Here is a 15,298-nt window from a genome sequence, read left to right as displayed (position 1 = left end):
TTAAAATGACTCGAATGAAAACAATAAGCATAGTTTATTTAAAAATATGTAAATATGTTTCCTTCCAGCTGGAATGCCTGTTAAAATATGTACAATTTCTATTTTATTTTATTTTATTTTATTTTATTTTATTTTATTTTATTTTAGAGAGAGAGCACGAGCAGGGGGAGGAGCAGCAGGGTAGGGAGAGGGAGTGAGAGAGAATCTCTTAAGCAGATTCCTCACTGAGCAGAGAGTCAGACATGGGGCTCGGTGCCAGGACCCCAAGACCATCACCTGCGTGGAAACCAAGAGTCGAATGCTCAATCAACTGAGCCACCCAGGCACCCCAAAATATGTGCAATTTGAATTTTATTTAGTAGTCAGGCAGCAGTAATCTCACCAAGGCATTTATTTATTCCTTAGTAGTGATAAAGCGCCAATACATTCAAGACAAATGAACACTCAGCTACTGTAAAGATTAAGTTGGGTATGTAGCTGTTCTGATTCTGCAGTGCAAATCTGATGCTGACCACTTGGGGTAGTGCAGACTCCACAAGTTAAAGGACATGGCTCACAGCAAGCCTGCCCCCAACTTCAGAAGCCAGCTGAACGTGGGATCCCTGCACTTGCACTTCTGACCAACTAGCTACAAATGTGTGTGTGTGTGTGTGTGTGTGTGTGTGTGTGTGTGTGTGTCGGGGGGGTTGGTGGTGGTGGTGTTCCCCACACCTCCCCCCACCTCAGGTTTGATAACTCCTTAGAACAACTCACAGAACTCAGGAAAGCACTCTATTTATGATCACAGTTTATTATAAAGATTACAAATAAGGACCAGGGACCCCACAGAGTGAGGTCTAGGAGGGTTCCAAATACAGAGCTTCTGTGTTCTTCCCTATGGAATCAGAATGTGTCATCCTCCTGGCATATTGATAAATTTGTTAGACAGGAAGCTGCACTGAGCTTTGGTGTCCAGAGTTTGTTTCTTTACTACCAGGCTTGATTGATGGAATCTCCAGCTCCTTTCCTCTTCTTTTCCCTCCCTTGACCTCACTTCCCCTCCGTAGAGGTCAGGCTGTCTTAAATCCCCGGCCCTCTAATCACATGTTCTTTCTGGTGACTGGCCCTCATCCGGATTCGTCCCATCTCAAAGCATGAACTCAGGTGTGATTGGAGGGGCTTATGAATAACAAAGACACTATTAGAAAATTCCAAGGATGTAGATTCCCCCTACGAGGAACCAGGGATAAAGGCCAGTCAGATTCTTTATAATAGGAGCATAGGCATTATTCTGCTTACAGTGATTCCTTGTCTGTTTTAAACATTTGCTTATACATTTTAAGGTATTACTCTATGTTTTAATCATAGCAAATATCTTTCTTTTCCTCTAGGAGTCTGGAGCACCTATTCTCACAGATGATGTTAGTTTACAAGTGTTTATGGATCACTTGAAGAAACTTGCTGTGTCAAGTGCTGCTTGAAGCGCTAAACATATTAAGGACACTTAAGATGAAATAATATTTCAATTTCATTTTTTTCCCTTTTTCATTTTATCTGTGGAAACCAACAGAGGTATCTCTCTAGACTCTTTGTATTAGTATGGTTTGAGACAACATGTGGAAAAATGTTCACATCTGTAGATTAAGCTGGAATATAAGAGCAATAAGAACAAATTTATTTTGCTTGCCACAGTATTATGACTGGTTTTAGAAATCTGAGGTCTTTATAACTTAATTATGTTAAAGAGTAAAAATAGAGTTCGCCTTGCACTACAGAGATATAACTCGTTTGTATATTGCAGAAAAATCCAAAGTGGCACTGAATGTCCTTGCTGACTTTTTGAAGACATGTTTCTTGATTTTAACCAGAAAGTAAACAAAATCATCAACAGTAATGATAAATGTGAACATTTTTGCCTGTTCATTGAAATGTATCTGTGATTTTCAAGCACTTATGCATATACTTTTTCTGTACTTATTCTGTTAAGGCAGATTTATTTTTATGATGATTTGTTTAGGAATTATTTGACTTTATATAAGGCAATTTTCATGAAAATAATTCAATGTTTTTGGTTATTTGGAAAAATAGTTCAGAGATGAAAATTTTCTGGGGGAACCGTTCCACAATTGACAAAAAATGTGAAATTCCCATAGAGTACCCAACTTATCTGATTAAACATGATCATTTCTTTTAAAAGGGTGATAGAAATTAAACAAACCATTTTGTCATAATGCATTTTAGGAAGTCTGCAGTAAAATAACTGTTGTCACTACTAAACCAAAATTGATTTTTACTGCATGGTTATGTTGTTTCCCCTTGTTTTTCTGAGGTAAATTTTACATTATATTCTTCAGTATTTTAACACTATTTTGGGAGTTTACATATTCTTTTTTTTTTGCTTCTATTTTGTGAAATGTATTTTTTCTTATTGAAACAGTATTATAGAATTTGTTGAATATCATGTGGTGATGCTCAGTTTTATTTTGATTTATTCATTAGTATCATTCACTTTTACCTTTTAAAGTTTACTTGTAGCAAATGTTTACATTGCTAAAGCCAGATGTTTGACAATGAAATTTATATCAAGTACTGCAAATAAAAGGTGGTGCTACAGTAAATGCTTAGAAGGACAGTTTGATGATTGTACTTGCATGAACACAGTCATATAAAACAGAAAGTTAAAGAATTGTTTATATGTTGTATTCAATTAAATAAATTGCTCTGTCCCATTTTATTTCATTTGAACTGTGCTAGGCCTAAATACCAATAAAATATACTTTCTCTGTGTTTTTCTGCTTATTTCGAAGTCTAGTAGAGCCTGAGAAGCCTCCTGTAAAATTAGAGCAATTATAAAATCTGCTATGAGTAGATTAAAAAGCGTTCATTTAAAAAAAATGGCAGCTTTATTGGGATATAATTCACATACCGCACAGTTCACCCATATTAAAGTGTACAGCCCGGTGGTTTTTGGAATTTTCAGTCATGTAATCATCACAACAGTCAATTTTAGAGCATTTTCATATTCCCCAAGGTAGTTGTTTTTGCTCTAAGGAAATTGTGTTTTGGAGTTAACATATTTTGAATTGAATTAAGCCCCTGTGATGATGATACATGTTTAATTTGCGTGGCCCCTTAACTTATGCTCTTTAAGACTGCATTGTTACTCTTGAGTGATGTGGGTACTTACCCCCAAACAATCCTTTAGTTCCAAATCAATTACAGCTGAAGGTGCTAAAATACCTCTGTATTTAAGGGATAAGGAGGAACAAATATATCATCATATCCTTTTAATTTACCATTTGAAAGAAAGCACCTGGGATCTGTTTGTGTCTAATTTAGCTATTACTAAATTGCTAGCTATTTAAATAGATTATTGAAGAAAGAAATGTTAACCCTTTTAATGAAATTTAGAGTGGATAAAGAATATTTGCTAAATTGTTAGCAGCACTGAGAAGCGTCGGTATGTCCAGAACTATTTTGGAATTCACTGTTGAACTTACTACCCCAGTGGCCTTATCTCTAAAAACAACTTTGGACGCCATCTGTGTACATTTATATTATGTTGTAACAAGATAAATTTATTCTTTTATTGGCTGATTCCAAAAGTGAGCTGACATTTTCTCTATCCAGTTCCCCACTTGATAAACTTCCCTCTTACATTCCCTAGCCCGTGGACTGTACCTGATGAATGTGCTTGTTGGCCAGGCCAGAAACCAGTGAATCAGTTTCAATTCTTACTCTCCACAACACCTTTAGGAACCAAAATCTACCAGTTCTGCCTCTCTGATATCGCCCTACTCTATTTGCTGTTTTCTATTTTATTGCTCTTCTACCTTCATCGCATCTCACGTGGTTGCTGCAACAGACTTCTAACCGGTCTGTTTTCCCCAGTCTCCTCCAGCCCTCTCTTCAGTTCACTGAAATACAAATCTGATTATGTCATTCCCTTTGCCCTCATAATAAAACCCAAACGCTTTGCCCTGGTAACATTGCATACTACATAGCAATCGGATCCTAGATCTCCCTTAGACAATTAGCACAAAGGACACAGCTGAAAAGGTGTAATAGCAAGAGGGGTCTCTAGTTCTACCTAAGCATTAGTCTTATGTGTGCTATTTGGGATTTATACAGTGACAAAAGCAAATGCATTCTTCACTGGCTGTTACAAATTAAATGCTGTGGCTTATTGCACTTGGTTTTATTTTATTATTATTATTTTTTAAAGATTTTATTTATTTGTAAGAGAGAGAGTGCCCAAGCAGGGGAAACAGCAGGCAGAGGGAGAGGGAGAAGCAGGCTCTCCACTGAGCAAGGAGCCCAATGCCAGATTGAATCCCAGGACCCTGGGACCATGACCTGAGCTGAGGGCAGAGGCTTAACCGACTAAGCCAAGCAGGCGTCCCATACTTGGCTTTATTTCAAATGAAAATAATTACTCAATTGCTTTTCAAACACCACCAACAAATTGTGATTATTTGCTTTCTAATGCCTATATTTACATTTTTGTTTTCATTTTCCATTTTTCCAAAATACATGCATACATATTTTTTGTACTTTTATGTGTTTGGTTTATTCATCTTGAGCATTTTATCAAGTAATTCAGATGTTTCTCTTGTTTGCTTTGTAATAGTTTACCTTATAAAATTAAAATATTTTCCTTATGTTCATTCTTCCTTTCTTTAATAGAGAAACTCTGGTCTAGGCTTAATGTATTATTATCTGGCAAATATAATAATCGGTATGCAATACTAGATACGGAATAATGAAGTCACATTACTAAATAAATTCAGAATTTTTTCTTCCCCATCTATGGATTATACTGACATAAAGCCCAGTTATTTGGGTTGAGGATGTGATACTGGGAAATTGCGGAAATTTTTCCTCTAAGGAAACACTAACCCCCCCCCCCCCCCAAAACAGTAAAATGTCTTAAGCATTTGGAAGATAGAAATGTTAATTTTAGGCTTTGTTAAGTCAACATTGAATTAGCTTTGTATTTTTATTTATTTTATTGTTTTTTTAAGATTTTATTTATTTATTTGGCAGAGAGAGCGAGCACAAGCAGGGGGAACAGCAGGCAGAGGGAAAAGCAGACTCCTCGCTTTGCAGGGAGCCCGATGTGGGATTCGATCCCAGGACCCTGGGATCATGACGTGGAGCCGAAGGCAGACACTTAACTGTCGGATTCACCCAGGCATCCCTAGCTATGTATTTTTATTTTATTTTACTTTTTTAAAAAGATTTTATTTATTTATTTGACAGAGATCGAGACAGCCAGCGAGAGAGGGAACACAGGCAGGGGGAGTGGGAGAGGAAGAAGCAGGCTCATAGCAGAGGAGCCTGACGTGGGGCTCGATCCTAGAACACCGGGATCATGCCCTGAGCTGAAGACAGACGTTTAACGACTGAGCCACCCAGGCGCCCCCAGCCTAGCTATGTATTTTTAAAAGTTAAGGATAACAAAAATCAAACAGGATATAAAACTTTCAAACCCGAATATATAACTTCCAAACGAGTGGAGGAAAAGCAGCAATAAAAGCAATCTGATCAATCAAAGAGAAGGCAAGAAAGATGAAAAAGGCAGCAAAAGGAAAGCATGGTAAATAAAAGACAAAAAAATAGTGGATTAATACTTGAGACATAAAAAAATGGATTAATACTTTTCAGTGCATTTTATGAAAATTGAAAATACTTAATGGTCTTTACCTGTAATGAATAAAATCATATGTAGTATTTTGAAACTTCTGTAAATTTGTCTTAAGACTTCATAAAAATTGATCTTTTCACATATCCATGCTTTACTGAGTAAAGTCAGACTCGTCAATCTTTTTTCATAGTTGATCGTGAAGAACACATTAATTTCAAAAGTTTTTCATTTGAAGCAAAAGATACACAAATAGGAAAACTCTCAAAGGTAAGTTTGACAGACATTCATAAAAACCCATTTTCACAAATTTCTTAAATTCCTGAATTCTTAAAACTACTTCTTCAGAATTGATGCTAGCAGCTTTCAAAAAGCTTCTTGGGTAGAAAGATATCCACTGTAATATATAAGCTAGAAGATTCAAGATAAATTCCTATTACGTTCAGTAAAACCCTCCAAAGTTTTTCTTCTTTTGCAAAAATGAGTGTGAACGGCTGAATGATGGTGCACATTGGCATTATTTGATCCATTGGTTTCGAACAAGTGTTCAGTTATATAGATCAAGGCATTTGAATATTGCTGTTTTAATTTCTTCTGGCCACGTAAGACAAACATCTTCTGTTACTTTACAGGCATTCTTTGAAATTTGATTCTTCAGTGTAAATGTCTATTTTCTTACATTTTGTTATTACATACTTAATTGCCTTCTCTACGGTTTCTATGTGCTGATTTAAAGCTTACTGTCTTACTATACCTTGTTCAAGCCTGATTTAGAATGTAACTACTTTGAATTTTGATTAACCTCATCCAAAACTTTACACCAAGAAAAATCTCTAAATTTTGCCACTGATGTAATGGTTTATTTTCTTGGTTAGTCTTTTAGTTTTAAAACAGCAGTGAAAAAAAGACAAATTTTACTTGTAAAGATACTCAAATTCAGTAAAAGATTCCATGTAGGCACTAAAAATGTGCACTTGGAAAAATTACACTTCAAAGTTCACACTCTGTTTTGGTGTTTTAACATTAACCACAAACAAAAACTCCCAAGAATTGTTTCTTCATCTTTGTGATTACTAGGCTAGTGTGGTTTACTTGAGCCTACTGTTTAAACAGGGGGATATTTAGTACCATGGGTATTGAAGAAACAAACTCTTCCCCACCCCCACCAGGGGAGCTGAAATGATTCAAAATGTGTTACTAACGTATGGTCCAAGTTGAAGGGTGTCTATATATCTGGGAGTTATCTGAATTAAGTTCCATACTGAACACAATGTTTATCAAGGAATAAGTAATAAAAACGTGCTAATCAGAAGGTTACAAACATTAAAACTCAGCAGTAGCCATAGCAATTGTACAGATTTTTATTTTTTTTCTAACAAGTTTTTAGATTTTAGACCAATAGAAGTCTTCGGTTTGGAGTTTTTTGTCACTGACATTATTTGTAATTGCTGGCATAGAATGATAAAACTCTATCCTTCTAACACCACTGTATTTGGAAACTAAACAATAAGGTTTTTTTTTTTTTTTAATTTATTCGACAGAGAGACAGCCAGCGAGAGAGGGAACACAAGCAGGGGGAGTGGGAGAGGAAGAAGCAGGCTCATAGCAGAGGAGCCTGATGTGGGGCTCGATCCCATAACACCGGGATCACGCCCTGAGCCGAAGGCAGACGCTTAACCGCTGTGCCACCCAGGCGCCCCTAAACAATAAGGTTTGATTTACTCACAAATTAAGTAAGAAATTTCAGTGATTATAAAATATTTAGAACTGAACAATAAAAGTGCTATGTATCAAAACTTGTGATATGGGAAAAAGGGTTATTAGAGGGATATATGTTATGTTAAATGCAACCAGAGAAAAAGGATTGGAAATAAACTTTGCATTCAAGTCAAGGAAAAAAAAACAACAACTTTGCATTCAAGTCAAAAAAATAAAAAAAAATAAAATAAATCTAAAGAAAGAGGAAGAGAGGAAATAATGATAAAATCAGATTATTAATGCGATAGAAAACAAAACAAAAATCAATGGAGATGTTCCATAGAACAAAAAAGAGAGCTTAAAAGTCTTAAACCCATTTCTAAAGCTAAGAAGGAAACTCTCAGCTCATCTTCTGAATAGTAAAACGGTGGTTTTTTTTTTTTTTTTTAAATGAAAGTCTTAATAATTATTTAAAAATTTTTGTTCAGGCTTGGGGCGCCTGGGTGGCGCAGTCGTTAAGCGTCTGCCTTCGGCTCAGGGCGTGATCTTGGTGTTCTGGGATCGAGCCCCACGTCAGGCTTCTCTGCTAGGAGCCTGCTTCTTCCTCTCCCACTCCCCCTGCTTGTGTTCCCTCTCTCGCTGGCTGTCTCTATCAAATTAATAAAATCTTAAAAAAAATTTTTGTTGTTGTTCAGGCCAATTAAGAAGCATAATTGTTCAGTTGTTAAATGACCAAGCCATCTAAAATTTTTCTTCCAGTGAATTTCAGGGAAGATTAGATGTTACAATCCTACATTTACTACTCAGGAGTATAGAAATAGTTTCAAACTAGAGAAATTGAGGAATCTTGGAGTTCAAAGAGCCCATTGAGGTCAAGCCCTGTCTCTATCCAATTCAAGAATTTCCTGTCAATATCCCGGATGGTTGGTCATCTGACCTCTGTATACAGAGCACTTTCAGTGATAAGTAAAGCAAGATAGTTATAAGTTGCTGAATGCTGCAGATGACTTAACACTTTCAGAGAAACGATAATGTTGGTGAATTGGGAAGGAATAACATGCCACATACCAAAATAAGCCTTGACCGGAATTTGATGGAGAACATTTAAATCTGTTTTACACAACACATTCTGAGGGATGATAATCATTGACCCACAAAGCCATCTGGCGCTCTCTGATACTGTCATTAAAAGAGAGCGGGCAGCCCATAATGCAGGAGGCGTTTGCCAATTTAGAAAAACGCTTCTAAGCAGGACATCGTGCACTCAGGTTCTAACAAAGCACCGTGTATTTTCCAACCGCAATAACCAGAGCACTTAGGTAGAGAAAAGTGCATTGCAGAGACAAGTGGTGTGAATCCGTTTCCTCTAGGAAATGCGGCTTGCTCTGCTGGGGAAGGTGCTGTTTTCGGATCTGTGTCAAGATCCTGCTCAGCTACCTTAATGGGGTGAAGCAGCCCCAGGATGATCCTTATGGATATGTTTAACCTGTTCTGGGGACGGCGCTATTTGTTTTGGCAAAGTAGGGAGATCCATAAAATCAACAATTTTTGTAGAGGTTAGAGATTTTCCTAAGAGAAACAAATCTGGAGATTACTTTTGAGTTACAGTAAGGATGTCATTTTGAAGTGGTAAGTATACCGATTAAAGAACCTCTGGAAGGGAAGGATCACATTTCACTTTATTTAGTGCATTAGAGCAGATAGTTCCTGTCTTCGAGGCAGTTTAAAAATAACTTAATCTGCAAAGGTTTAAAAATTAATCTTCCTAAAATCCTTGTGAGATACTGATAGGTCAAATATTTTGCACATTTGAAAACATTTGTGAAGAAGTAAAATTCAACAGCGACGAATCCTAGGGCAGTACTTCTCCAACTTGAACATGCATAGGAATCACCTACAGATGATCATTAAATGCAGATTTTTGAAGTAGGTCTGACACTGAGTCAGATTTTGCATTTCAAACAAGCTCCCCAGCTGACACCAGTGCTGTTTTCTGGATCACAATTTAAATAGCAAGGGCTGCTAAATGCAACATTTTCAACAAGTGTTGGGATTTCCACACAAAGTCCAATAGTCAGTCGGAAAGGTGCATTCTGGAATCAGGAGACTCAGGTTTGGGAACCATAAGCCTAGAATTGACAGCTGAAGCTATGAGATTAGATGAAGTTGCTTTTATTAATTATTTACTAAGTGCTAACAAGGTATGTAGGGAACACAGTTAGACAGTCTCCCTCTGTTGAGCATGGATTACGCCATCATGTATGGTCTCTTGCAGTGTTTAATTCTAAAATTCTATTTTTAATGAGAACATTAAGCCAACTCATTTATCAAATATATCTTTTTCAGCAAGGAAGTATTTCTATTAAAAAGGCTATCAAGTTACTGAAATATTAATCGTAGCATAATATCATGTGACCAAAGAGAATGTTTTCATTGAATCCTGGGTTTTGATAATACCCAGAATTAGGTTCTGTATTTTTAACAAGGGTTTTTTAAAAAATAAGATGCTGAGTAATAAACTATAAAATGGCTTAATTAACATCTGCCTTTAATTATTTTAAGAAGATACATCCCATTTTTTTTTAGGACCATGAAATAGATTGCCAAGGCATGTTCCAACGTGTTGTTAATTAGGTATGTTTATCAGTTGCTTAGATAACCATTATGGATGAGGGTAGACATGGATCTTCCTGGAGCTGGAAAAATAAATTTGACAGTCTGAGCAGACTTGAGACCAACACTATTGATTTGTGTGTGTTGTGTCTTCTCATCTGCTCATATATTTATGGTGAAGCTTTTCGATTGTGTTTACTTATTGAGTGTCATACACACTTTTGACATGGCTTGTTGTAAATGACTCTACTGATCAGCTTCCATTTGGAGTCTAAAGTCCAGCGCGGTTTCAGGGAACTAATGTTTTATTATTGCAGGTTCTCTGGCAGAAACATTCACGGCGCCCACTGCGCTTACTCAGCCTCTACCGGTGACGGCCAAATCTGCTTCTCCATCTGCACCTTGCAGTTCTCAGTCGATATCATGAGCTGTCTGCAAAACTTAAGAACCTGACTGTATCTAATGAAGGAAACAAACTGGATTGAAAAAAATCTCCACCTTTCTGCAGGACCTTTCACAAAATAATAGCTCTGTGGAATGATGTGGGGAATTCTTACGATGAAGTAGATGATGAAGCTGTGTCAGATATAGTTAAACATGTCCAAAGAATACTTCTATTTATTAAGAATATAATCACTAAATGTCATAGATAAAGCCCATTTTTATAAAGAAAACCTGAAGTTACCATTACAGAGGAAGAAAACCAAATCCTTACCGTAGTATACGAGACCTGTCAATCATCGCGCCTGCTACATTCAGGATGTCCTCCTGCTTGCAGCCCTCTGCTGAGCTGAGCTGAGCAGCCAGCCCTGGTCTCTTTCCTAAGCAAAGAGCAGAGATCAAATTTTTTAAAGGCACCTAATCTACAGACTGGCTGGTGAGCTATGAAATGAGTTGGCATGAAAGCTTTTCCCTGTAAGGATCATGGTAACTAACTAGACCAATTATACTCTCCTCCTCTAAAAGTTGAATAGGAAAATCCAGAGAATAGCAGCCATTCTGTAATGAGAGGAAAAATGATAGAGAAGAAACGAGAAGTGGAAGAGGCACACTGGTGATGGAATATTAGGGTGAAGATTCATGAACTCTGGCTGGGAAATGGTTCCCAGATTGCCTTGAATCCTGTAGAATGGCTATTTCTGGAATCCTTTCACCCCGATTCCCAAATGTACCCTTACAACAAATCCCCATTATCTGAGAAGAATTAAACTTATTGGTGAATCAAAGATCACAGTGGCCATGATGACTTACCTTTTGACCTTTTACTGCAAAGAACAGGGATTCAATACTCATGAAACTAATCAGATGAAGCGAGAGTATGCCACATTTGGACACAGTCCCAGAAGACGCAGTGTTTTATCTGTCCAGGCACCTGGATTAGGTGTCTTTCTAAAACTATCCAGCAGAATTACTAACTTACAGCTTTCTGACAACAAAAGCCTTAGTATCCGTGAGTAATGGGAGTTACATATGATGCACTCCACATCTTTGTAACTAGTATATTGAATGAGTAGGATCGTGAACCATAATTATGAAAGCGATTGTATTTTGTCTCTGTCCCTTTAAAGTTGTTCAGTGTGTGTGGTTTCCCACCCCTCAGCCATTTGATGGAGACTGTAGCAGGCTGATCATTTTGGGATGACTCTCACCAAATAGACTTACAGATCACTCTAAGCCGTAGACACAGCCCCACTTAGCAACAGCCAGGTCCTGTGCTGGGTGGGAGATGTGCATCGCCTCATTTATATTCCTGCCTGGTGGCCTTACAGCTCACTCTGGAACCTGCTATCTTTGTTATCTTGACATCTTAGTCCAAGACACTTGCCGCATATTTATCCATAAGAAGAGTGTGAATGGTATACACCCAGAGAAGCCCATTGTCAGTCTCCCGTTCTTCTCTCACAGATACTTTTTTTTTTGAGATATATTTCTTAATTTTAATTTTTTTAATTTTTCAATTTTCAATTTTTTCATTTTAAAAATGAACATATAGTGTATTGTTGGCTTCAGAGGTACAGGTCTGTCACAGATACTTCTTAACCAGCATGTCTTGGGAATAGTTCTGTTTTCTGACACATTCTTTGCCCAGATTTTCTCCTGGGTCCCACCCACGCGACTCTTCCTCCACAGTCTGTTTCGTGATATACAGTTCTTACTGTAGAACCTTTATTTCTAGTTACAGGATTTGCTTATAAACTGCTCGAAGTAAACTGTAAGGGCTGAACCTTCATCAACCAATTCTTCTAAAAGGCTAAGCTTGCCTCTAAAATGCCGGATAAGCCCATCTGCCTGCTTTTCTTACTGAGAATGGTGGTGACACGACACAGCAGCTTTCTGTAGAATGTTGTGTGGTTATGTTCTTCTCTGCCTGCTGGGTCTGTCCCGCTGGGTGGGGATTCTTTGTGGGCTGGAGCCATGGGAAGTGTGTTTGGTGACGAGAGTCCCTCCCTGCCTGGAGTCAGGACTAAAAATGGACACTCCTTTTCACGGCTCTAGGACACCTTGGGTAGCATCAGTACGTGTTTCTTGGCAGTGGTAGCTAAAAAACAGCTCAGAGATATTACCTTTCAATTACTTTATATGCAATAGTATGTAGGTTATGTAAGTGCTCAGAGACTAGAGACAAAAATGATTTATAGAGCAGTGTGCTTTGTGCTAAAAATATCAGTTGCTGATGATTCTAAAAAGTTAGAAATAGAACTAACCTACCAGTCAGATATCTGCAGGGAGGAAGGCATATTTAATCATTTATCCTATCAATAAAAGATTTGCTATGTGTTAGACGACTCATACAGTCGAGTATATTTGTCATTTATTTCTGAATCCTGTGATTTCACAAAATCAATAAACTTGTATTTCTAGCCAATTCTTTACTATTAAATTTTAGAAGGATGTGAAACAAAACTTGTCAAGAGATGGGGTTCCTGGGTGGCTCAGTCAAACGTCTGACTCTTGGTTTCACTTCAGGTCATGATTTTGGGGTCATAAAATCGAGTCTGTGTTGGGCTCCGAACTCAGCAGGGAGTCAGCTCGAGAGATTCTCCCTCTGCTCTTCCTCCTCCCCCTCTTTCTCGCTCTAAAATAAATAAATAAAACCTTAAAAAAAAACTTGTCAAGAGACAAAAATTATTCTGTGCTCTTTTTTTTTTTCTGTTGAGGAATGTGTCATTACATTTCTCTATTACTTTCACTTTCTACTTATTTGTGGAATTACTGAAATAGCTCTTGAATTGAGTGAACATTCCCTCTGAGTTTTTATATTAAGCCTTCAGTGAACAAAGGAGAGAATCACTAAGGGAAAAAATAAAGAATAATATAATAAAATAGCAAGGGAAGCATTTCAAAGAAACAGGTTAGAAAATGCAAAGGATAAATTAAATTTCAATCGAGGGGACTAGAGCTTGAAGGCCCTAACACTTTTTCACCTCAAGGGGGCAGTAGCTACCACATAACTGGAAACTCAAATCATGTTTTAGTATCTTTCTCCTCCAATTTAAATTCTGAACTTTTCTAATTTTTATGTGACTTTTTTCTATCAACACCCATGCTTTAGTATTTGTTTTTTGAAATCTAATCCCTACTCCAATCTGAAATAATTGGACCCCAAAAGTTAAACGTAGTTTGTTGAAAGGGTACAAAATTGGAGAGTATGACTGTAGTTCCACATCACGCATGACAAGCTTTCGAAATCTGAGTTCTCAGAAGAAAATAATAAATACACCAAATTTTTTCTTCGTTCCATAAATCAATTCTTTTAAAAGCAGCAATTGTATAATAAGAGATGTTGGGTTGGGATTTTGAGGTCCCGTATCCTAGCATCTCTAGGTGTGACCACATTAGTTTTAAAAAGGTTTATTTTAGAGAGAGAGTGTGTGGGTGGGGGTGGTGGGAGAGGAAGAGAGAATCTTAAGCAGACTCCACACTGAGCGCGGAGCCCAACGCAGGGCTTGACCTCAAGACCCTGAGATCATGATGTGAGCCGAAATCGAGTCTGTGCTTACGACTGAGCCACCCAGGCGCGCCGTCTCGTGACATGTTTTGTTTCACATGCTTCTAAAATGATAGTACCGGGGCGCCTGGGTAGCGAGCGCAGTCGTTAGGCGTCTGCCTTCGGCTCAGGGTGTGATCCCGGTGTTTCAGGATCTAGCCCCACATCAGGCTCCTCCGCTATGAGCCTGCTTCTTCCTCTCTCCCCTGCTTGTGTTCCCTCTCTCGCTGGCTGCCTCTATCTCTGTCGAATAAATAAATAAAATCTTTAAAAAAAAATAAAATGATAGTACCGCCCTCATAGTGTTGTGTGAGAATTAAATGATTGAGTGCTTCTGATATGCAGAGTCAGCCCTCCCATGACAATGATGACAGCCAACACTTGCAGGGCATTTAATAAGTGCCAGGCCGTGTTCTTTTTTTTTTTTTTTTTTAATTTTATTTTTTAAAGCGATTTTATTTATTTATTTGAGAGAGAGAGAGACTGCATGCGCCTGCATGAGCCCGGCGAGGGGCAGAGGGAGAGGCAGCAGCAGATCCCCGCTGTGCGCAGAGCTCTGTGGGGCTCATCCCAGGACCCCGAGATCACGACCTGAGCCCCGCAGGCGCCCCCCAGGCAGTGTACTATGGGCTAAGGATAACCTCTAAGACAGGCACTATTGAATTCCCAGTTTGCCAGTGAGGAAACTAAGGCACAGAGTGGTTGAACAACTTACTCAAGATCACGTAGCTACTTAGTGGTAGGCTAGAGATGTTAGTCCACATAGTTGGCTCCAGAATCCATGCTCCTTTTTCGCTCCGTTCCCTGAGGGGATTAAAATTCCCTTGGAGCTTGCGGTGGTCTCGAGATCCGGGAAATGTGTTGGTGGAGGTCACTGAGAGGGCATGACCTCCAGTTGACCTGTGAGCTGGCCCCTGGCAATTGGAGGCTCCTCACCCCCTCCTTGTCTTTGTGATGTAGATTCCACGCGCCAGTCCCTCTTTAGGCCCTGCTCCGGTAACACAGCCTTGATTGGTGTTAACTGAATCCAGTTAAGGCCGGTGTAGAAATTTAAGATTGCGGGCAGTGGGGGCAGAGATCCACTCCGCTTGCGGCTGCGGCAGCCCAGCCTCGCAGGTAAGCCCCCTTGCTTGTTACAGCCCGATCTGGAGCGGCCTGCCTCGTTTTTGGGTCTCTCCTTGCCTTCTGTGTACGGGGGCAAGTTTACAGACCCGCAAAGGGTCATCTGGTCAGCGCTGACTTCTGGCTGGAAGGCAGCCCGATCTGGTCTTTGGCCGTCAGCCTTTTGCTCACTGTGCGTGGGCTGTTTCTTCGGTGGCGCCCGGGAAAGCCCGGCTGTGACCCCTTGCTGATCCGGCTCCCACCCCTGCTCACAC

The 15,298-nt window shown here is 38.8% G+C and overlaps 1 protein-coding gene across 1 annotated transcript in view; it reads left to right on the top strand.

Annotated features, from left to right (window-relative positions):
* SEC23A (SEC23 homolog A, COPII coat complex component) overlaps positions 1-2,766 on the top strand; it is a 56,208-nt gene extending 53,442 nt beyond the window's left edge. Inside the window, exon 20 of the mRNA XM_008693908.2 lies at positions 1,371-2,766. Within this exon, the coding sequence (XP_008692130.1) occupies positions 1,371-1,460 (90 nt within the window). The 3' untranslated portion in view covers positions 1,461-2,766. The remainder of the gene's footprint in view (positions 1-1,370) is intronic.
* The last annotated feature ends 12,532 nt before the right edge of the window (positions 2,767-15,298 follow it).

The sequence above is a fragment of the Ursus maritimus genome, unplaced genomic scaffold (assembly GCF_017311325.1).
Source record: "Ursus maritimus isolate PB19 unplaced genomic scaffold, ASM1731132v1 scaffold_36, whole genome shotgun sequence".
Taxonomy (NCBI): domain Eukaryota; kingdom Metazoa; phylum Chordata; class Mammalia; order Carnivora; family Ursidae; genus Ursus; species Ursus maritimus.
Note: the sequence above shows the minus strand (reverse complement) of the source record. Positions and strands in the feature narration are given on the sequence as shown.